The sequence below is a fragment of the Harpegnathos saltator genome, unplaced genomic scaffold, assembly GCF_003227715.2.
Source record: "Harpegnathos saltator strain DR-91 unplaced genomic scaffold, Hsal_v8.6 scaffold2, whole genome shotgun sequence".
In the NCBI taxonomy this organism is placed as follows: domain Eukaryota; kingdom Metazoa; phylum Arthropoda; class Insecta; order Hymenoptera; family Formicidae; genus Harpegnathos; species Harpegnathos saltator.
In genome coordinates, this window is record NW_020229983.1 from 766,767 (window position 1) to 788,986 (window position 22,220).

The 22,220-nt window shown below is 39.7% G+C and overlaps 2 protein-coding genes across 3 annotated transcripts; both read right to left on the bottom strand.

The window, feature by feature from the left end:
* Positions 1-3,663: 3,663 nt before the first annotated feature.
* On the bottom strand, positions 3,664-11,862 carry LOC105190943 (modular serine protease). 2 transcript variants are annotated; one of them, XM_011153983.3, is made up of 10 exons: positions 11,772-11,862; positions 9,027-10,403; positions 8,883-8,949; positions 7,949-8,053; positions 7,511-7,731; positions 7,134-7,349; positions 6,099-6,263; positions 5,706-6,004; positions 4,503-4,659; positions 3,664-4,226 (listed from the first exon to the last, which is right to left on the bottom strand). In XM_011153983.3, the coding sequence occupies exons 1-10, from the start codon at positions 11,827-11,829 to the stop codon at positions 4,039-4,041; spliced, it is 2,853 nt and encodes a 950-aa protein (XP_011152285.2). In that variant the 5' UTR covers positions 11,830-11,862; the 3' UTR covers positions 3,664-4,038. The 2 variants fall into 2 exon arrangements, with proteins under 2 accessions (XP_011152285.2, XP_025153728.1); XM_025297943.1 differs by lacking the exon at positions 11,772-11,862 and adding an exon at positions 11,559-11,654.
* A 1,731-nt stretch (positions 11,863-13,593) lies between these two features.
* LOC105190951 (modular serine protease) lies at positions 13,594-21,981 on the bottom strand. Its single transcript, XM_011153994.2, has 10 exons — positions 21,844-21,981; positions 20,014-20,424; positions 19,293-19,947; positions 19,043-19,147; positions 18,616-18,833; positions 18,203-18,418; positions 17,232-17,396; positions 16,852-17,150; positions 15,943-16,099; positions 13,594-14,028 (listed from the first exon to the last, which is right to left on the bottom strand). Exons 1-10 carry the CDS (start codon positions 21,899-21,901, stop codon positions 13,841-13,843), a joined length of 2,472 nt encoding a protein of 823 aa, XP_011152296.1. The 5' UTR covers positions 21,902-21,981; the 3' UTR covers positions 13,594-13,840.
* Positions 21,982-22,220: the final 239 nt, after the last annotated feature.

A 22,220-nucleotide genomic window follows, 5' to 3' on the forward strand; every position in this document is an offset into this window, starting at 1 on the left:
TACATTTCCACCTGTCTCCGGAGACAGGTCGATGCTGCGGGGAAGAGGAGGGGAGACGATGCTCTTTCTCATTTTCCATTACCTCAGCTTTCGTTGGCGCTTTCGTTCGCGCTTTCGCTTTCGGGCCGGTTTCGCTCGTCTTCGCCGTCGCAACGTCCCTCCTCTCCTCTTTCGTCTCTTTCATTTCTCCCGTTATCGTGTCGTCTATTCGCGATCGATCACGTCGCGTAACCCGTCCGATCAGCGCCTTCGAACGATCACTCTGGGACACTCGGATCGAATTCGCAGAGTCACGCGGGAAATTACATCGCGCCGCTCTAATTGCGGCACTCCTTGTGTCCGAAAGTTATCATTAAAAATAACGGAACTAATCTGAAGTTACATTGAAGGATATATATCCTCGGTTGATTAATTTCCAGGCATCCACTCGCTCGCTCGCTGTTGGAAAAGCCGCATTGACCGTTTCCCCTTTCTTGAAACAGCTGAACTCTCGTTCCTGTCGCGTATCAAGAGTCCTTTCTAAGCTTCGCCAAGTGTACAATAATATTATCGCAGAGTTAAGTCATCTCGCAGTCGTCGCAAAGAATTCCCATTAAAGGATTTCAAAGGATAAGGTCGTGAGAGAAGATTCCGCGCCGAGGACTCGGGTTAAATTATCACCGGGTGTATTTGTTCCATCTGCTGCAGGCACCGCTAAGCTGAAAGGAGCGCAGCCTTTTGACTGCGGAATACCGGAGGCTCGCCATTTCAGCCGCATATAATGACGCCAAATAAGGACGCTAAACGGGTTATCCTATCACGTCGCGATTAAGCGGCGAGGCGAAGCGATGCGATTTATAACGATTATCGGAGACTGGAATACGTCGTTCCGCCTGGCGGGAAATTTCGTTGGGCGCCGAGACGGGACGGGACGAACGGGCGGGCGGGCGGGCCAGCAGGAGCAGCGGCGGCGGCGAATAATACGAAAATACGTTTATAAGTTGAAACCAAATTTGTGCCTCGGCCGTGCGTCGCGCGAGACCTTGCTCCGCTCCCCCTCCCCCGTCCCGTAATATTACGGCCCGGTCGACCAATAAAATTAATCACACTCTTTAATTACCGTAAGCCCGGGCATTATTCTATGCTGTTAAGCTCGACACTAATCATCCGCGACGCGAAGCGATTTCACTTTATCCGCTGCGAGCAGGAAACGAAAACCCTCTCGCAGTAGAATAGGTCCGCCGTATGGCCGGCCGTCGGCGGATGATGGCGTCATCATTATCTCCATCATCGGCACGCGAGTTCCCCGTGCCGTGTAATCTTTCATCCCCTCTAATAAAGGCGCGAGCGGCTCTTAATCAATGCGACGCGGGCGATTCGAACTTCATCAGGCGTTTTATGCACGATAACATTCCCATTCGACTCTCTGTCGATATATTCTTTAACCGTCACTCACTGGCACATCAGCCCCGCCTCTCCATCAAGCTCGCGGCCTTATTCGATTCCCTTCGCGTTGGGGCCCGCGGCTATTCCGCTGCGTCGTAAATCGCGAGGCGCATTCAGCCGCCAGAGATAACAGAAGAGAGAGAGAGAGAGAGAGAGAGAGAGAGAGAGAGAGAGAGAAAGAGAGAGAAAATTAGAGCTAACGGCACCGCCGCACAGTGGGGGAGGAGAGAGAGAGAGAGGGAGGGAGGGCGGGAGGGAGGGAGGGAGATCGGCCCGAACCTCTTTTAAAACGCTCCCCGCGGTGAAATAAATTGGCGCGGACGTATTTACACGTTAGGACGAAATTAAAATTCCTCAAGTGTTGCGAGGTAGCTCCCGGAAGAGGCGAGAGGGCGCGTTGCGCTGAGCGGCAGCAGCTAGCCGCGGAGACGCCCTTCTCGGCTGAAGGGAAGCGGGTGGCGCAAGGCGAGGGTGTCGAGAGGGGCGGTGAGCGCCCGAAGGAGAATTGTGTTTAATTAATGACTGGACTAATTAAAGGTCCAAAGAAAAATACACTCGCGTACGATGCGCGAGAGAGAAGGGAGGAAAGAAGGGCAAAGAGGAGGGCAACGGTGGCGGCGAACGGGTTAAGGGTAGTCGTTGAAACACTCGTACGGTGTCGGTGCATGAAAGCCGCGACGACGACGTGAAAAGGAAGGTGAAGGCGCCGGAAACGCACTTTGCCTAATGCAAGTTCGTTTAATTTCGCCTCAATTGCTTCATTCGGTAGCGTCCCTCGCAGCGGCGCGGCCGTATGGTATCCCGCAAGCCGGACTTCGCGGGAAAGAACTCGCGTCGGGAAACTCACACGGTCGCACGGTGTGTACAGTTTAATTTTCACTCGCGTTTACTTGAAGAGCACTTTGAGAAACATACCGCGCATCGCACGCGAATTCCGTCGTCACGATGCCGCGCTTCGCGGCCGAGGCGAGATCGACAACGCGGAGCGACACCAGAAACAACATACGGATTTTCTTCCTCGACCAAGTCGCGAAAATTCGTTCAGCATATAGCGGAATCTCTCTACGTATTTCGCTAGTTCGCGCAGCACTTAGTCTCAAACTAGCTCTCCTTGCTTCCTTGCCTTGTATCGATCGAGCCTTATCGGGCTAGTTCGCGCGCGCGTATGCGCGTTCTATTACCCACCTAGCCTTGGTGTAATGATCATACCACGGTTTACCAATGAGCAAACGAACACATCCTGTTAATGTATGAATCTTGCACGGAGCAAACGCGGGTTCCCAGGCACAAACATATGTACCCGTGTGTGCGCGCGCGTGTGTGTACTTGACACTACCGCACACACGTAGCCGTGCACACAGTGTGCCGCGCGCTCTCTGCGCTACGCGGCGGCCTTGATTAAATAATTAATCGCTAATGAATTAGAAGCACATCGTCTGCGACGCGTGTAATAACCGAGAAGACACGCGTGCGCGCGCATTCTTATTGGAATAACCGTGCGCACGGGATTATTCTGAAATATTGAACCGATCGTTCGCATAAAATCATTATCTCAACGACGATCGGCTCTGTGCCGGTATTAATCATTCTGCATGCGCGCGGGCGCATGCGCGATCGCAGCGCATAATCACCGTAGGAACGTGATCACGTTGGACTCGCGGAAAATATGAAGCTCGAATGGCACGAATGGCCGCGACCGACGCGTCATCAAACTCCGGAACTCAATTTATCGAGGAAACAGTAAGCTCGTAAAACAAAGTCCATGCGGGTATCGATGCCATCGAAGATAATCTCGATACCGTTGGGAAATTCCTGCGGGAGACGCAATATACAGCGGGACAACAAAAAGTCCTCGGCGGCGAGGCTTTGCGTTACGAATGACGCGCGACGCTGCTGTAAATAACGGCGCGTTACTAATTTAGATCGCTGTCAGATAAAACCGTCCTGCCGGACATCCGTCACAACGCTCGTCATTCGATTGCGTTTCGATACCGCCCGATCTGCGCTTGATCGCGCCTGACATTGAGAAAATGTATAACGCGAATGAAATATTAAAGCGCGGCAAAGGCCGCGATTATGGTGGCTTATCGACGGGAGAATTATCTTTTGTGCGAAAGAATTATAGGTTCGTTCCAAAGTCGCATTGTGCGCGAAGCTGTCCATCCAAAAGCCTGAAAAAATCAAAATCGTCCGTCGACCAATGACAATGGGATTGAAGGAAAAGGTACATAACCATGCTTAGTTCTTTATTGAATCTGCAATATAAAAGCGACTTCGATCGCAGAAATATATACATTTTCATGTCCGTTTGCGGAAATCTCCTGTCGATCGATATTGTTGGGATATTTTGCAAAAATCATGTGTACAATTGTCAATTTTTTGGGTTCGGCGCTCTTATTATCATTCGTGCGCCCGTTTATTTTCAACGTGCTCGTTGAAGATATCGGCAACATCCCAGGTAGAACAGAAAATCATGATAACATCAAAATGACGAGGAAATGACCGAGTTATGATGGAAAAATGAGTTTTCCTCATCATTTTGACGTCATTTTGGTGTCATCATGATTTCCTGTTCTGCCTGGGATATCTCGCGTGCTCGGCCCCTCTACATGTTTACTCCTTGACGTAAGAATAGCGGATCCAAGTACGGAAGTGACTGACGTAGGTAAATCCAACATACGAGTCGTAATCGCAATGACCATCTTTCACCGGGCTCACGCTCACGATACCACGAAGGTACCAAACCCCATTTTTCTCGAAACACAGGCCGCCACCGCTGTCTCCATCGCAGACGCTCGAACCTGACAATCGTGCCATTATTCTCATTACGTTCATATCGACGGAATCCCAAGTATAAACGCAAAGGACTTCTTTTCTTTTTAACTAATAACTACGAGCACTGCGTGCTACCGATGGTGTACCTATCGACTCGTTACCTTATTGTCTCACCATCTTATTATCCATTGTCACTTCATCGATTCTTCACGCATGTACAAACATATCGTGAACTCGCGAAAGGTCAAACGTGACGAATAACGAATCTTGCGCGATTATTTCTCGTGCTCATGGACACTCACCATTCTTGCGACCGGCACAGAACTTATCGTGTGTGATATATCCGCGAAATTCCTTGGGTACCTCGCTCTGACATCGACTGAACGTCACGTACGGCATGGTCACTTCGTACAGGTCCTCGGTGGACTTGCCATTGGTATCTCTACCCCAGCCGGTCACCTGCAATCACCAAGTGAACTCACGATTATCTTATTCTCTCTATATGCTTGATTTTCACTCTTCTCTCCTTGAACACGCATCGAATAAATCTCCGCCCCGTGAAATTTATATAACTTGTCTGTTTATGGGCCTACAGGGTATTTGACGACAACACATAAAGTTTTCATATGCGTAGGTTAGATGAAATAGTTAGATAAAATTTGCTCCATCATTTTGTGAATAATCACGTAAAATGAGTTATTGATTAAACATGATTGGTGAATGATCACATGCTATGCGATAAATGACCTGTGATGACGACGCCTGCCGCCGTATGCTTGTAGATTAAGTCAAAAAGGTCCTCAAAAATCATTGCGAATAATCATGTAAAATTATTAATTAAAGAAGATTAGTGACTGATTGAGCATAATTATGTACGAATCTCCTTTAATCAATAACTTATCAATAACTTTATGTGATGACCCACAGAATGGTAGAGGAATTTTCTTATTCAATTTGACTTAATTTCTACAAAAGAATTTTATGTTATCATCAGACGATCTGTATGGAGTTGTCCGAAAAGTTTATACGAGTTGAGTTAGGAAAACGCTAGTATGGGTTTTTTCGGATACTTGTTGAACGTTTATGATCTCTGCCATTTCTCTCTCTCTCTCTCTCTCTCTCTCTCTCTCTCTCTCTCTCTCTTTCTCTCTCGAGTTGAGAGATTTTATTTTTGTTTGACATCATTATTTTTGTTTGACACCTTAATTTTATTATTATTCACAGCCGGGGGTCTCATAGAAACATTTTTCGAAACTCATATAAACTTCTCAGGCAACCCAATAAAATCCCTGTGAAGCGCGCGCGCAAACACGCAATACGATCGAGTAAACGCCAATATAATGTGTCAAAAGTTAATTCAGAACTGTGTCATTATGATAATTTCAACAATGAATAACTTCCTGAATATGAACGGTACTCGCACTCGACCACGCAAACGTCCTCGCTCTGATTAAACTGCGCGATGACGCAGTTCAATCGACCGTGTTTCTGGGGACTGGCGCTACCTTGCCTGATTGCCCCACATGCAGCTGCTCTTTCTCGTATATATTTTCCCAGTCCATGCAAATAGGCAGCACCAGCGCGCTCAACTGTAAGGGTGTTTTCAGCTTCACCAGAGCTATGTCCTCGGCGAGGTTACCCCTCGTCCCATAGTATCTGCTACGTAATTGGATACTCTCCACCAACGACTTCTGACTATTTCGCTCTTCGGCATCCCAAGCGCGACGCAGCTTACCGGCGGCCACAGCATAGTTCGACTCATTGTAAATTTTCTGTTCGCTCTCGTCGTAGAAGCAATGAGCAGCTGCAGGTATGAAAAGAAATGAAGACAGAGCGAGAGAGAAAAAGAGAGAGAGAGAGAGAGAGAGAAAGCTGAATTTGCCAATTCGATGACTTACCTGAAACGACGAGGTTGCTGCTAATGATGGAACCGCCGCATATCTGCTCGTACATCATCTCGTTTTTCTTCCTGTAGATACCAACGTGCCAAGGAAACGTCCCCGGCTTAGTTAGCTGACCATTTGTAACTAGTCTCAAACCGTACGAGGTGGTTTTGCCACATTCTAATTGTGCAGAATTGTACAATTGTTATATTTCCCCATTACCGACGATAGCAGTGACGTTTATGCGAGCTATCGCTTATAAATCATAAGCCGGAAAAATCTGAAGAACATAATCAAATATACACGCGCGATTGTTCTTCAAGAGGAGACGAATTCAAGAGTTCTGTCGCGAGGAAAGTACGATCTGTTATTAGAACTTCCAGTATTTTTTTGTCGAACTGATTGTGACATCAGAAACAAGAAAAGGTGCACCGCAAATTTTCATCCGCTATTTTCAATCAAATAAAAATATATTTGTATATTTTAATATAAAAAGAAATATATATTTCAATAAAATAGAAATATATTTAAATAAAAATATATTTGTATCAAAGAATGCCTTAAATCGCCAAAACATACTTGTAAAATGTTTCGAAAACTATGTTTCTTTCTTAACGATTAATCGATAGCAGTCAAATGATGTGAAATGAGAATTAGTTACGCGGCATGGTTGCGCATGCGCATGACTAAGCCTCACATTAGTTATTTTATGATTTATGAAACATCTTTCTTCACGTAAATATCTTATTACTTGATATCTTTTATGTAAATTATTACTTGATATCTTTTATGTAAATGTCTTGTTATTTGGAAGCGACAGACAAGAATTTTCAGCGTGTCATTTCTTGCCTCTAATGTCATAATTTAACATGGCCGCTGAGAGTGTCCAAGAAACTTATCGAGTGTGTGTGTGTGTGTGTGTGTAATGACGGTAAAAGTTATTGATAAATGACAGTACCGCGCGCATACATGGACTTAAATTTGTCGAGACTTTTCCGCTCATGCTTTATGTCGGAAGCGGAAACGACGAATATGACAAATAACGTTTACCTGGTTGACATTGAAAAAGGGGATGATTCCATAAACCATTTTCGAGGCACGTTATTACCTTGTAACCCGGATTGGCCGATAAAGGTAATTTATAAAATGATTTACAAGACAACCTGGCTCGTGTGCCAGGCAGCATGAATTTGCTGCAGGACACTGATCTTCCTTGATAGCTGCAGGAAATGTTTACGCTGATGCTGTTCAACGGCGGGCAAATTTCTGCGGAGATAAACATCGGACAAGCGATCAATATTTTACTATCCAGCGACTTCAGTATAAAAATATCAATCTTAGTAATTACATGATGATGCTTCTTTACTAAAAAATTCGCAATAAGAAAAATTACAAAGGCAGTCATAGCGATTGGCTGAGAGACTTACTGAGACACGAGGGCGGATTCTGCCACTTGTTGTTGATACATATAGTGATGTTGTTGCTGCCGCTCAATTGATAGTTGTTTGCACAGACGTAAATGAGGGCACTGAGTGACGGGACAATGTCACCGGGATGTTTATTACACAGATCCTTGCATTGTCCCAACCGATAATATCCACCCTTCGGCTGCTCAGGTAAGGGGCAACCACTCTCTTGATTTTTATTCCTACAATTCCACGAATGTGTGTAAAAAATTACCGGTTTGAGTCTGAGATTTAATAAAAAATGAATGAAGTACCATTAGAAAAAATCCACGAAGTCCACGAAGTGATTAAATATTAGATGATTTATATTGAAGAGATATTGAAGAGATTTATATTGAAATAAATTATCGCATGTAAATGCATATAAATTACGGAGATACAAGGAAACGTTTAACTTACGTAATACAAAATGCCTCATCGCTGGAATCGCGACAGTCAGTTTTATTATCGCACTTGACACTAAGTGGCACACACTCGCTGCTTCCACAGCGGAACTCATCGTCCCTGTTGGAACATGATTAAACGTTCTCGTCAAATGTATATAGGATATTTAAAAAAAAAGGGGTTCAGGATTTTAAGGATAAATAGTACTCGCAAAATGGAGGAAGAGAATAAACATTTTGAAAAACGGGTTGAAAAATGAATATTGTCGGAGTTATGAAGAATTATTTATTTTAATCATAGCAAGTGACCAATTCGTTTCTGGTGCTTGTGAAGTTTACAGAAAATTTTCCGTAAATTAATGTAAATCTAACATTTAAATAGGTTTTTCGGTGAAAGATGAATTGGACGGGATGGACGAATCTTATGGCTTCTTCGCTCTCTTGATTTAAATCCTGGATTTATGAGGATTTTTTATAAGGATTTCTTAAGAACATGATGTATTCTTCATCGATAAATGATATAAATGAATTACATCAGAGAAAACAAAATGCCTGTCAAGTGGTTAAAACAAAACCAGAAATTTTTGAAAGAGTTTGCAATTCTATGGCACAAAGATGTGAAGAAATAGGAGGAGGATATGTAGAAAATTTTCTGTAAATTTTATAATCACCAGAAGCGAGTAAATTATTTGCTTTAATTAAAATAAATAATTGTTCATACTATTCGACAAAATTAATTTTTCAATTCATATTTATTAAGACTTTTTTCCTTCATTTTGTGAGCACTATCTGCCTTTAAAGTTCTGAATTCATTTTTTTAAATATCCTGTAAAATTCACCTTCTAACAACCCCCTATTCAACGGCATTAATACAACGGATTTTACTGCTATATAATTAAATAAAAAGTAATGATGCATTACATGCTATATCACAAGGTGATTGGGCGTACCTGCACTGTTGCGTGTCTTGCAGTTTTGCTGCTATGTTCGGCACGCCATTATTAAGGCCGCTAACGTCTTTAAGTTTGTCAAAAAAAGACTTATAAGAATGCATTATTTATTACTTTGTTTGTTAATACTATTATTGTGCTTACTGGAGTAATTTACTGTTGATGTCTTATTTTCATTTTTGAACAGTTCTTCGGTGTTTATATTGTTCCGGCTTGTTGAAGCATTGATTGATCCAAGAAATTTGTTGTTTGATAATCCGAGAAAGTCATAATTATATGTTATACCATTTTTGTTGTCCTCATTATTAGAATTCAGTGTTCCAGAAGATGCACCGTTTCCGTTAGAATAGGCCCCATTGGAATAGCCCGTATAAGGGGAAAACCCGTTAGAGGATACTCCGTTAAGAGAAAACGCATTAGGGGAAACTCCGTTGTTGGCATAACCCCCGCTAGATGAGCCCCCGTTAAAAGAACTCCCGTAAGGATAACCTCCGTTAAAAGAGCCTGCATTAAGAGAGCCTCCGTTAAGAGAATCCCCGTTAAGAGAATCCCCGTTAAGAGAACTGCTGTAAGGATTGCCCCCGTTAAGAGAGCCCCCGTTAAGAGAGCCCCCGTTAGGAGAACTCCCGTAAGGATTGCCTCCGTTAAGAGAGCCTCCGTTAGGAGAACTCCCGTAAGGATTGCCTCCGTTAAGAGAGCCTCCGTTAGGAGAACTCCCGTAAGGATTGCCCCCGTTAAGAGAGCCCCCGTTAAGAGAACTGCTGTAAGAATTGCCCCCGTTAAGAGAGCCTCCATTAGGAGAACTCCCGTAAGGATTGCCCCCGTTAAGAGAGCCCCCGTTAAGAGAACTGCTGTAAGGATTGCCCCCGTTAAGAGAGCCCCCGTTAAAAGAGCCCGCGTTAAGAGAGTCCCCGTTAGGAGAACTCCCGTAAGGATTGCCTCCGTTAAGAGAGCCCCCGTTAAGAGAACTGCTGTAAGGATTGCCCCCGTTAAAAGAATCCCCGTTAAATGAGCCCGCGTTAAGAGAGTCCCCGTTAAGAGAACTACTGTAAGGATTTCCCCCGTTAAAAGAGCCCGCGTTAAGAGAATCCCCGTTAGGAGAACTCCCGTAAGGATTGCCTCCGTTAAGAGAGCCCCCGTTAGAAGAACTCCCGTAAGGGTTGCCCCCGTTAAGAGAGCCCTCATTAACACCGTAACCATTAACAGAACCTCCGTTAGAATACTGTCCTGTAGGATATTGCATGTTAGAGGTAGCATAACTTCCAGGTGCCGTGTTAGAGTAGACACCGTTAGGATTGACCTTGTTGTAAAAGTCGCCAATACCCCCATTGGGATAGCTTGAAATGCCTGCTGAGGATATACTTGGTATACTTCCGGATGCCAGATTTACTGTTGGTATATCCAAGACTCCTATATTCGGGGACACTGGAGTCTGTGGCGCTGTATTCCCACCTGCCCCGAATTGACCAGTATTGCCTTGTTCATTATTGAACAATGGTTGACCATTATATTGTGCAAACGCTGAAAATATAAATTTCTGCATAAATATCACTAATTAATTCTTGCAAGGCGTTTTATTATATACACGAATAAAAAGACTTTAATATCGATGTTTAATGACGTAAGACATTGTGTAAACAGCAAAATATTCGGAGAACGTTCGAAATTAGAAAGGGAAGAGCTTGATCAATGTCCTATTCATATTATAACCCGATTATAATTATAGGTAAGAAAAAGAACACGCGTATAGGAAGAAATGAATTCAACAACAAAAAGTTCTTCTCTACAACGTATCTGCGCAATTCTTGCGATTCTCCTTAACGTGCGATACAAACTTCATAATATTTCGAGAAAATTCTCAGCCGTCGGCTTATAAATATTCAATTATTATGCGACGTGAGCAAGTACAGTATAGGAAGTAAGAACGTCGAGATGTTAATCTAGCGTGATCAAGCTTTTGTTAAAACGATGATAGCTAAGAAAGTGACAGTTATTAAAAATAAATAAACATCTCATTTGAATCTCGAATATTCGATTCTGGAAGAATTAACATTATAGAATTCGTTTTACAATCTCCTGCGCCCGAGTGCGCAGACATGTAGAGACAATACATAATACGTCTATCAATTTTATAAGCACGTAAGACGAGCTGACTCGAAGTTCCGGGTTCTAATACAACTAATTTAAGTAAATTTTTTGTATACAATATAATATCGATTCAATTAAACGACTAATTTCAGGTAAAATCATCGTACATTAACATGTTACGAAACGAATACAGTTAAAGAAATACGAAAATATCCGATTAAGTAAACAAATTTGTCCAAGCTATCTCATTCAAAAAACACATGTGACCAAATTTGTCTAGATAGCTAACTAGAATGCATCTGATTTATCTGATCACATTACTTAGAATTCCGGATCGCTCATTTTTCACCAGTCTGTTTAATAAATCTGATCGACATAATATATGTTTGCCATATACTCTTGGAATTGTTCATGAAATTATTCATCCGATTTTGATTTTAAGCGCAAAAAATAAGAAAAAGTTTGAATAAGCATGAATGGCATGAATTAGACGTATTGGAGAATACTTCCATTGCACGTTACATAATACAATTATATAATATAATAGTCCGAAAGTATCTCGTGGTATATTGTTATCGATATCACTACCTGAGTGACGACACGACCGATTGCTGATCGCAATCGGGATCGTGTCAGATCATGACGTGGTTCTTGAGTTCGCGATTTAATCGTATCACTGCACAAAATCGTGAACTTTCACAAATTACCGATTATTCTTCGTACAGAACTCAGTAGAGCGCGGATATACCGTCAAAAATAATAGCGGCAGCGTGGACTGAAGAGCTTATGTAAGATACTCACACGACGGCAATAAAGCCAACAACAACCAAACTATCGACAATGCAATATGCGCGTTCATTGTCAGAGAAACGTCTGCATGAAAATCTCTATTCCTCAGTCAACAAGAAACTGAACGCGGATGCCATACTGAAGTCTAATCGATCTTTCTGCATCCAACCAAGGTCAACCAGAATATTTCAAGATGATCCACCACAGATTAATTTTACAACAGTAAAGTAATTTTACAATAATAACGAGGATTGATGTCAATGCCAGAGAAAGGACTTGAAAATATGAAAATAACGGAATGATAACAGCCATCCCGATTAGAAATTTATCTCACAGTTGTGATCAGGTTAACTTCATTTGGTCGTCAGGTCCGGATAAGGTAATACTATAAGGTCCTAATAAGTGTTATAACGCAGTGTGGATATCAGAATCTTATTAAGGATTCACAGTCAGGTTTTTATTAAGTTACCTTATTGAATTATTTTCATGTTTTATTTCAGATTAAAATTCCTCTGCCAAGTCAGAAACATTTAGTTCATACGACGTCGAATCAACATCGAAAACCCAATGTCGGTATTCTTATTGATTCGACGTCAAAAACATATAAATATAGATCTGTCTAGGACCATAATTCTATTATCGTTTCAATATCTAACTAATTACTGAAGGAACATCAATGTACGTATGTTTATACAAAAAGAATTAGCCTCCATTTTTTCACGCCTCGCGGCTGCTAAAACTGAAAAACTACCATACACACACACACACACACATATATACACACATATATACTGAAGCATCACGCATCCTTCCGACATTTTAATTCTGAGCAAAACAAGTGGCACCATTCATTCTCTTCACCGCGATAGATATTGCTTAACCTTGATAATCGCCAGCACATAGGAATCCCAATGACTCCGACGATATTCTTACGACTAATGGTTATATAATGTATTCTTATAGAATACATTATATTGTAGAACATTTTTATATATTAGCATTGAATAAATAAACATTGAGTAACGTAACAAAGTTAGATATGCGATGATGCAAAACATATTGTAGCGAAAGAGTGTGTATGATCTTATGATAGCTTTTAGATTTTTAAGATATTATAATAGTTAAACTCCAAATAGTAAAATAGTTTAAAACAGATTTAAATAAATCCAATGTCACGTTAATTTTACGACTATTCTTATTCACTGTCAACAGAAAAAAATAATAAACTGTAACTTGTTAGTATATATATAATAACGCAAGCCACCTGAGGTACAATAAGAATCCCGACAAGGACCCGATCAACTAAACCTTATTGTATGATACACTAGGTTGTTATATTAAGGTCTTAATATGAATCCAATTATTATAACCTTACGAAAGTCTTTTTTATTCAATTGTCATTAGGACATTATAAAGTCTGGCTTGATTAAGATTACCTTTCACTCACTCTATTAAATCTTTGTCAATATCAGGCGTATCTGATCAAAATTTTTAGTCGGATAGAGAGAGAGAGAGGGAGAAAGAGAGCCGTATCAGCACCGAACGTCAAATATGAGAAGCCGGACTTCATGCTTTCGTTTGATAGCGCTTGACTTTGGAAATGTATAACGCATATAAAATATTAAAATGCAGCAAAAGCCACAGCAATGCTGATTTCTCGACGAGAGACATTTCATCTTTCCGCAAAAAAAGAGATAGGTTTGACGATACATGATGTACAAAGCTATATGGAAATTTATGAAAATTGAAGGCGATCATTATGCAATGACCAAGTGATTAAAGAAGAGATATAATTCAGTTTAATTATTTATTGAACTTATAATACAAAAGCCACCTGAGTTGCGGAAATCTATGAATTTTCATTTCTATTTGTCCGCCAGTGTTCATCGAAATTGCTAGAATATTTTGCAAAATACGAAGTGCAAATAGCGCAAAATTCAGAACCAACGTCAATTCTTAGGGTTTTGTCACTCTTACTACTTCATTCATGCGTCACGTCCATTCGTCTTGCGTCATTGCACAGGCTCGATAATATAGACCACTTATTTCGTGCATCGTATAACTCACTTCCCCGTAGATATTTACATTTTGACGTAAAAATCGTGAATCCAAGTACGATAGCGACTGATCTGAGTAAACGCAACGTAAGAAGTGTAATCACAATGGTCATCCTTCTGGGGGGATACGCTGACGACACCACGAAGATACCAAATGTCATTTGTCTCAAAACATAGGCCGCCACCGCTGTCTCCCTCGCAGGCGCTTGAACCTGAGAACCATGCAAAGAACCATGCGTTGAAGAAGTTTCAGAACCTTGAAGAACTTTCAATGCATTTATATGAACCAAGAACACCGACAACAAACATACACGTGAATTTTCTTCCTCTACCTTAACACTACACTGTAAAAAGTGAGGTGTTAAATTTAACATATTTCATGTGTCTCAAATCATCCACTCTCATTTATATATTAATTTCACATATAGCAAATATGTTAAAAAATAACATGCATAATATGTAAAAAGTTAACACAAGTTAAGTTAACACAAAAATTTAACATTTGAATGCCGTCAAGAATCACAGTTTGTGTTAAATTGACGTACAATGAATGTTACTTCTATATTTGGGAAAAGTAATGATTTATGATTTGATGAAATGGAAATGTTAGATTGATATAATCTGTTTTAAAAATCCAATTTTTACATACCAGAAATGTTAACATGATACATTTAAGATATGATAACTGTTATAATGAGGATAGTAACACATTTTAGATGTTGACTTTAATATATAAAATATATCATAGCAAGAATTCATGCATTTATATATAAATTGTGCTATTTTAATACTTGGAAATATTATTTTAACACTTAAAAACAGTTAATCTTAATTTAACACAAGAAAGTCTAAGTAATACAACAACGATATGTTAAATTAACACGTGACTATATAAAAAATTTAACACAAAACTTTCTGCACAAATAATTTTAACAAAAGTACGAAACGTTTTTAACTGTGTACAAATATTGAAATCACGTGATATCTACTGTATGTAGCATATAAAACATATAAACTGTAGCATATAAAACATATAAACTGTAGCATATAAAACATATAACTATAGCATATAAATATTCATTAATCTGTTACCTAACTACGAGGGTAGTCCCAGAAGTACCTGATCTGACGTATAGATGGCGGTTGCTGTTTGAAAAGAATGACTATGGTAGAAAGTACCAACCTTATAAAGCTTAAGTTTGAAATTTGACGACGTTACGTTGTTTCGTATTTGTTTGGCAGCCATCAATAGTGATTCAAACGCTCTCAGTGAATTTGTAAACATGGAAAAAATTGGTCATCGTTATGTGACACAATACTTTCATTTGAAAGGCCTCAGTCCAACCAATGTCAAAGCGGAGCTAGATTCTTCTCTAGGGGAGTCTGCTCCTTCGTTTACAACAGTAAAATATTGGGTGGCAGAGTTTAAACGAGGCCGCACGAGCTGCCAAGACGAACATCGCAGTGGTCGACCAAATGAGGTGACCACGCCAGAAATGGTGAAGAAAATCCACAAAATGGTATTGGATGACCGTCGACTGAAAGTGCGCGAGTTAGCAGACATGGTAGGCATTTCAAAAAATGCTGTACATCCCGTTATTGACTGAAAATTTGGACATGAGAAAGCTATGCGCAAGATGGGTGCCGCGATTACTCACAATGGAACAAAAACAGCGTCGTAAGGATGTTTCAATCGAGTGTTTGGCGAAGTTTCACAGCAATAAAGCCGAGTTTTTGCGTCGATTCATAACCATGGATGAAACATAGGTCCATCACTTCATACCTGAGACGAAGGAACAATCAAAACAATGGACAGAAAGGGGAAAATCCCCTTTCGACAATTCCCACTATAAACAGGGTATCGAAGCTATTGAACATCGCTGGGAAAAGTATATTGAGCTAAAAAACTATGTAGAGAAATAAAGATATTTTTTCCCAAATTTTTTGTGTTTTCTTTGTTAGGTTAGGTACTTCTGGGACTACCCTCGTATGTCATTATTCATTATAAATTAACCAATTCTCAATCATATACAATGAAGTCGTGTCAATTTCCCGAAAGTTTGGCGGACGCGACACTACAAACACAAGCTAATTTCGCACAATTATTTGCACACACAGACACTCACCATTCATACGGCCGGCGCAAAATTTATCCCACGTGATAAATCCGCGGAATTGTGAAGGTACGTTGTCCAGACATTTCTGACGCGTCACGTACGGCATAGTAACTTCGTATAAGTCCTCTGTGGGTTTGCCAGTAATATCCTTACCCCAGCCAGCCAGCTAAAATCACCAAGCAAGCCAACCATTATTTTAATCTCGCTTTACATTTAATTCCGACCTTCCTGTTTTTGAACACGCGTCGAGATATTTGCGATATAAAAATTAGATAACCTGTCTGAATTCTTGTAAATTGTTTGATTATAAATTTACTTCTGTAATTGACGTGAGGACACCTGATGAAGTAACAGTAACATTAGTAACAGCGATATAATGCAACGACTGGCACGCAAATAAACAAAGTTACATCGAGAAACGTGGCATTTAGTTTTCGACAACGAATAACTTTTCGATTATTCTATATACGTGTCTCTATTCCAAAATGTCCCATCTTTGATTATCCTACATGAAAACGTCCAATTTGCCATTGATGTTTTTGCTCGAGCCGACTTAAATTAGAGCCATAAACCCAGAATCGCCTTTGATTCCTCTTTAGATTTGATTTTCATCCTTTCATCATTAAACACGCAACGAGACTTTGTCGCGTATTTTCCAAAAATTAGGAAAGTTTGAATACCGATAAGTTTGAATAAAAATTCGAGTAATAATGTTTGAGTAACAAATTTGATAAACAATGAATACAAGATCAAAGTTGCATTCAGAAATGCGTCATTATGATATATTCAATAACGATCACCATACTATATGCACCACACTCACGCTGGATTACAAAACGTCCACACTTTAATTGAACTACTTTTACGTGAAGACACTCACCTGATAGACTTTCTTGCGATTTATACTCGTTTACTTACCTTGCCTGATTGCCCCACTCGCAGCTGCTCTTTGTCATACATGTTTTGCCAATCCATGCAAACGGGCCTGACCAGCATGTTCAGATTTAAGGGTGTCTGCAGTTTCACCAGAGCTATATCTGCGACAAGGTAACTTCTCGCCCCCCTGTACTTCTGACGCAATTTTATATACTCCACGAATGACTTCTGACTGTACTGTTCCTGGGTATCCCAAGAACGAAAGTATTTGCCGGCACCCACAGCGTAATTCGACGCATTGTTAAGTTTATTTTCAGTCTCGTTGTAGAAACAATGTGCAGCTGCGGATAGAGGAAGGAAATAAGAGATAGTGAAGAAGAGCGATAGAAGAAAAAAATAAATTTATTCGTTTGATGACTCACCTGAAATGACAAGGTCATTGCTTATTAGACTACCGCCGCATATATGCTGGTACCTCTTGGCATCATCTTTTTCGTAAATACCAACATGCCAGGGAAACATGCCCGCCTTGGCCTTAACGCCGTTCACAATTAGTTGTTGGCCTTGCGAAATGGTTTTGCCACAGTCTACTTGTGCACAACGATGTTGTTAGTATTTCCGTAACCGACAACCGCGATAACGATCACGCGAGCCATCACAAATGAATAGACGGAATGTTTCACAGACGGAAATGTTTCAAAAACATAATCGCGTATACGGTACCGATTATTCGTCGGCAACAGCAAATATGATCAACAATAACTATAAAGGAAGGAAAGCTCAAACGATTGTTAACGTTTTTGATACTTTTTTGGCATTATCTTAATTGTATCGTCGCAAGCGAGAAAATGATAAACTTGCAAATTCTTGCTCGTCGTTTATAAATAAAAATATTATTGTATGAATAAATGCTTCAGACTATTATAATATATTTGTAAAATGCTTTGAAAATTTTGCTATTCTTATAGTCAGTCAATAGCATTAAAATCACTGTAAATAAGATGCTATGTAAATAAGAGGCTTTATCATGCTAAATGATTATACATTTGTATGACTAGACTATTTACACAGTCATTTTATATTTATAGGCAAACTATCAAGAGGCCAAAGTAATTTTCGGAGCATTTTACAGATGCTCAAATGATTTGGAATATTCTCTCATATAAGTATCCCGCTATTCGAAAGCAGCAGCGAAGAATTTTCAACGTGTCATTTTTCTTGCCTCTGGCGTCACAATTCAACATGGCTGTTGACCGTGCTTAGAAATCCCAACGAATATAATAATATGAAAATTTTGAGCAAAAGGTAGTCCCATATGAAATCGTTCAATTTGTCCAGACGTTTCCGTTCACGCCTCATATCTGAAGCATAAAAATGGACAAGTTACTTTCACCTGGTTCACAACGAAATATGGTATGATCCCACAAACCACTATCGAGACACTTTATCGTCTTGTAACCCGGATTGTTGACTAAAGGTAATTTATGAAATTGTTTACAGGCTAACGTGGCTCGTGTACCAGGCAATATAGGATCGTTACAAGACACCTTTTCTCCTCGATAATTACAGGAAATGTCGACAGTGGTGCCCTTCGGCTCCGGGCAGATCTCTGCGAAAATTAACGTCGTAAAGTAAGCGATAAATTTTATCATCCGATATCTAAGTAAGGAAAAGAGTCACTTCTATATAAAAGAAATTAATTTTGATAATTATATAATAATGTGTCCTTATTAATCAACTCGTATCGAGAGACATTATGTAGTCAATTGTTTCGAAAATTTATATTTATTATCAGAAGAGACTTACTGAGACATGAGATCTGATTGTGGAACCACATGTTGTTGAGACAAATGGTAGTATTGCTACCACTTAACATGTAACCGTCATTACAAGTATAAATGAGAGTACTGTGCTGCGGGACGCTGTCGCCAGGATATGTACGGCATAGCTCACATCTTTCCAACTGATAGCGTCCGCCTGTCGGATGTTCAGGTAATGCACAACCGTTTTTTTGATCTTCTTCCCTAAATTTCCGCGAATTCGCGCGTAAAAATAATAAGTTCAAAAAATTGTATAATAATTAACGAAAAATAAAAATATAACAACTTATCATGAATTATATAAAATCTTACAATGATAATTACCTATTAGTGATTTTATATAGAAATTAACTGACGGATATAAATGTACATAAGTTGTAGAGGAACACCTAGCAAGGAAATATTTAACTTACGTGATACAATATGCCTCATCACTTGCATCGTGACAATCGATTTTATTATCGCATTTGGCACTAGACGCTACACATTCGTTGTTTTCACAGCGAAACTCATCCTCCCTATTCAAATATGATAATTAAACGTTCTTTTTGGATATATCTAATCCCTTTTTCCATTTAGTACAGATAAGATGGTTCTACCGGTAATAGGTTATTAAATAAGAAAATTTTAATGCGTCATGTGTAGCGCAAACCAATCACGTACCTACACTGTGCATAGTCCTGTAGTCTTCCGCTTACCGGCATGCCATTATTAAGGCCGCCAATATTTTTATTTTCGCTAGGATTACGTCCGTTAGGAACGCTTCTATTATGGTGGACCATGTCACGAGAAGCAAAATCGGAATTTTGTCCGTTAAAATTTTCCGCGTTACCATTGACCCCATCATCAGGATTGCTTCCATTGTAGGGAAACACGTTAGGATATTGTCCGTTAAAATGTCCCCAATTACCATTGGCCCCATTAGCGTTAGGATTACCTCCATTGTGGAGAACCCCGTTAGGAAAGTTAGTATTGACATTTTGTCCGTTAAAATTTCCACCATTACCGTTGGCCCAGTTAGGAATGCCTCCATTCTGGGGAACTACGTTACCATTGACCCCATTAGGATATCCTCCGTTAGGATAGCCTCCATTGTGAAGAATGTTAGGAACAACAATGTTGGGATTGTGTCCATTAAAATTCCCCGTATTACTATTGACTGCGTTAGGGTAACCCCCGGTAGGAATGTGGCCATTAGGATATCCATTGTTAGGACGTCCGTTGAAATAATCTTCATTAGGGGATACCACGGTAATGGCAGGTCCATTATGATAGACACCGTTAGGGTTGATCCTATTAGGGCCTCCATTTGGATAACCTGCGTTAAATCCTCCGTTAGAAATGACAATGTTGGGATTTTGTCTGTTGAAGTTCCCGATATTACCATTGGCTGCATTAGGATAACCGCCGTTAGGATAGCCTCCATTAGGATAACGCCCATTAAAATGATCTCCATTAGGATATACTGCAGTAATGGGATGTCCGTTATAATAGCCGCCGTTAGGGGTAATCCCGTTAGGATTGACATTAGGAATATTGTTAGGGACTCTATTAGGACCTTCTCCGTTTTGATAACCTGCGTTAAATCCTCCGTTAGAATGTTGCCAGTTAGGATTGCCCACCGAGGGCACATTCACAGGTGACACAAATACAGCTGAATTCACAGGCGACGCATTCGTGCCTCCATGATTCAAGGGCACTGAGATTTGATGCCCTGCATTCCCGTCTGCCCCGAATTGACCAGTATTGCCTTGTCTATTATCGAACCATGATTGACCATTATTCTGTGCAGACGCTGAAAATATAAGTTTTTAAATAAGGACTAATTTTTTCTTACAAAACGTTGAATTAAATGCACGAGTATGAGGACTTTAACACTACTCATCTAATACGAAAATTTTAATGACGTGATTTAGTAAATAGTAATATAAAAATAATAAAGATATCAGAGGAACACTCGAAATGCGAAAGGAGAGAGTAGTGGTTTAGTAGTCCAATCATATTCCAATTTAATCATAATTATAAGTAGAAAAGGACATGCGCATAGAAGATAGAAATAATTTAACGAAATTTTAAAGATTGATTCATATATATTTTATCTACGCGGTTCATTCGACTTTTCTGAACGCGCAATATATACTTCTTGAACTTTTGAGAAAATTCCTAAACGTCAATTTATAAATATTCAACTATCTGATAATATATCCAAATATAGCATAAAAGAGGACCTTGAGAAGTTAAATTAACATGGCATGTTTAGTTAAAACAAGTTTTGATAAAAGTATACAGTTTTCTTATTTTAATCAAATATACAGATATTTAGCCGTAACATTTAAATACATTAACAGTCATAGTTTGACTAATGCGTATCAAGTAATTTAAACATTAAGTGCCTGTGATTATTATCATATATTTCTATATTGATCTTCACATCAGAGGTCTATGAGCAAAAAAGTAACTTAATGATGTTTGTTAAATTTCAGCAAGTAAACTGTATATATAGACAATACAATGTCTATTAAGATAAAGAGCAGCACCTAAAATGAGCAACTGACGGCCTCCCGTGTTCGAATGCCATTTAGTTGAACGAGCTTCTCAAATATAATGTAATATCAATTCAATCAGATGAATAATTTCAGATAACATACCATATATTAATGTCCCAGAAAACAAATTATTTTAAAAAAGTGAAGAGTCTACAGCCGAAATACGAATGTAATTTTATCATTCGAATTTGTTTGAATAGTCGCCTTATTCAAGATCTGCGTAGCCAAATTTGTCTGATAAATCTTAACAAAAATATATGTAACCAAATTTGTTTACATATATATATCTAATTAATGTAACAAATTTTTTTCCGTGTGCGCTTGGAAATTTTTACAAATTCATTTTTTAGCGCAAACAAATAAGGAGGTGCTTAAATAATCGTAAGTGATATGTTAGAATATTCTCATCGCATATTACGTAATACAATTATATGGAACATATTCCGCAGCACATTACTATCTATACACCTACCTAAGAGACCGATTGCTCGCGGCGAAAATGTCGGATCACAATGTGGTTCTTAAATACTCAATAAAATGGTATTATTGCAAAAATCGCGATCTTTCATGAACTACTTTTTATTTTTTGCATGGAACTTTGTAGAACGCGAATGTATTGTCAAAAACAACAAGAGTATGTAATAAAAACTGTTATGTATGTTACTCACACGATGACAATAGAGCCAGCAACAACAGAACTGTCGATAATATGGTATACGCCTTCATAATTGCAGACACATCTATTTAACAATCACCACTCTCTCGATCAGAGAGAAACTGATCACAGGTTCTACACCGAAGCCCAATCGAAGCTTCAGGACGCTATGGAAGGTTAACCAGAATATTTCAAGATGATCCACCGTAGATTAATTTCGCAAGAGCGACGAGGATTAATGTCAACGCTAGAGAAAGGACTTGAAAATACGAAAATAACCGAATGATAACTGCCATATTCGTAAAAAAAGAGAGGATGGTGGGAGAGAAAGATAGAGGAGGGAGGTGGGAGGAAAACAAAAAGTGAGTGAGTGAGAGAGAGAGAGAGAGG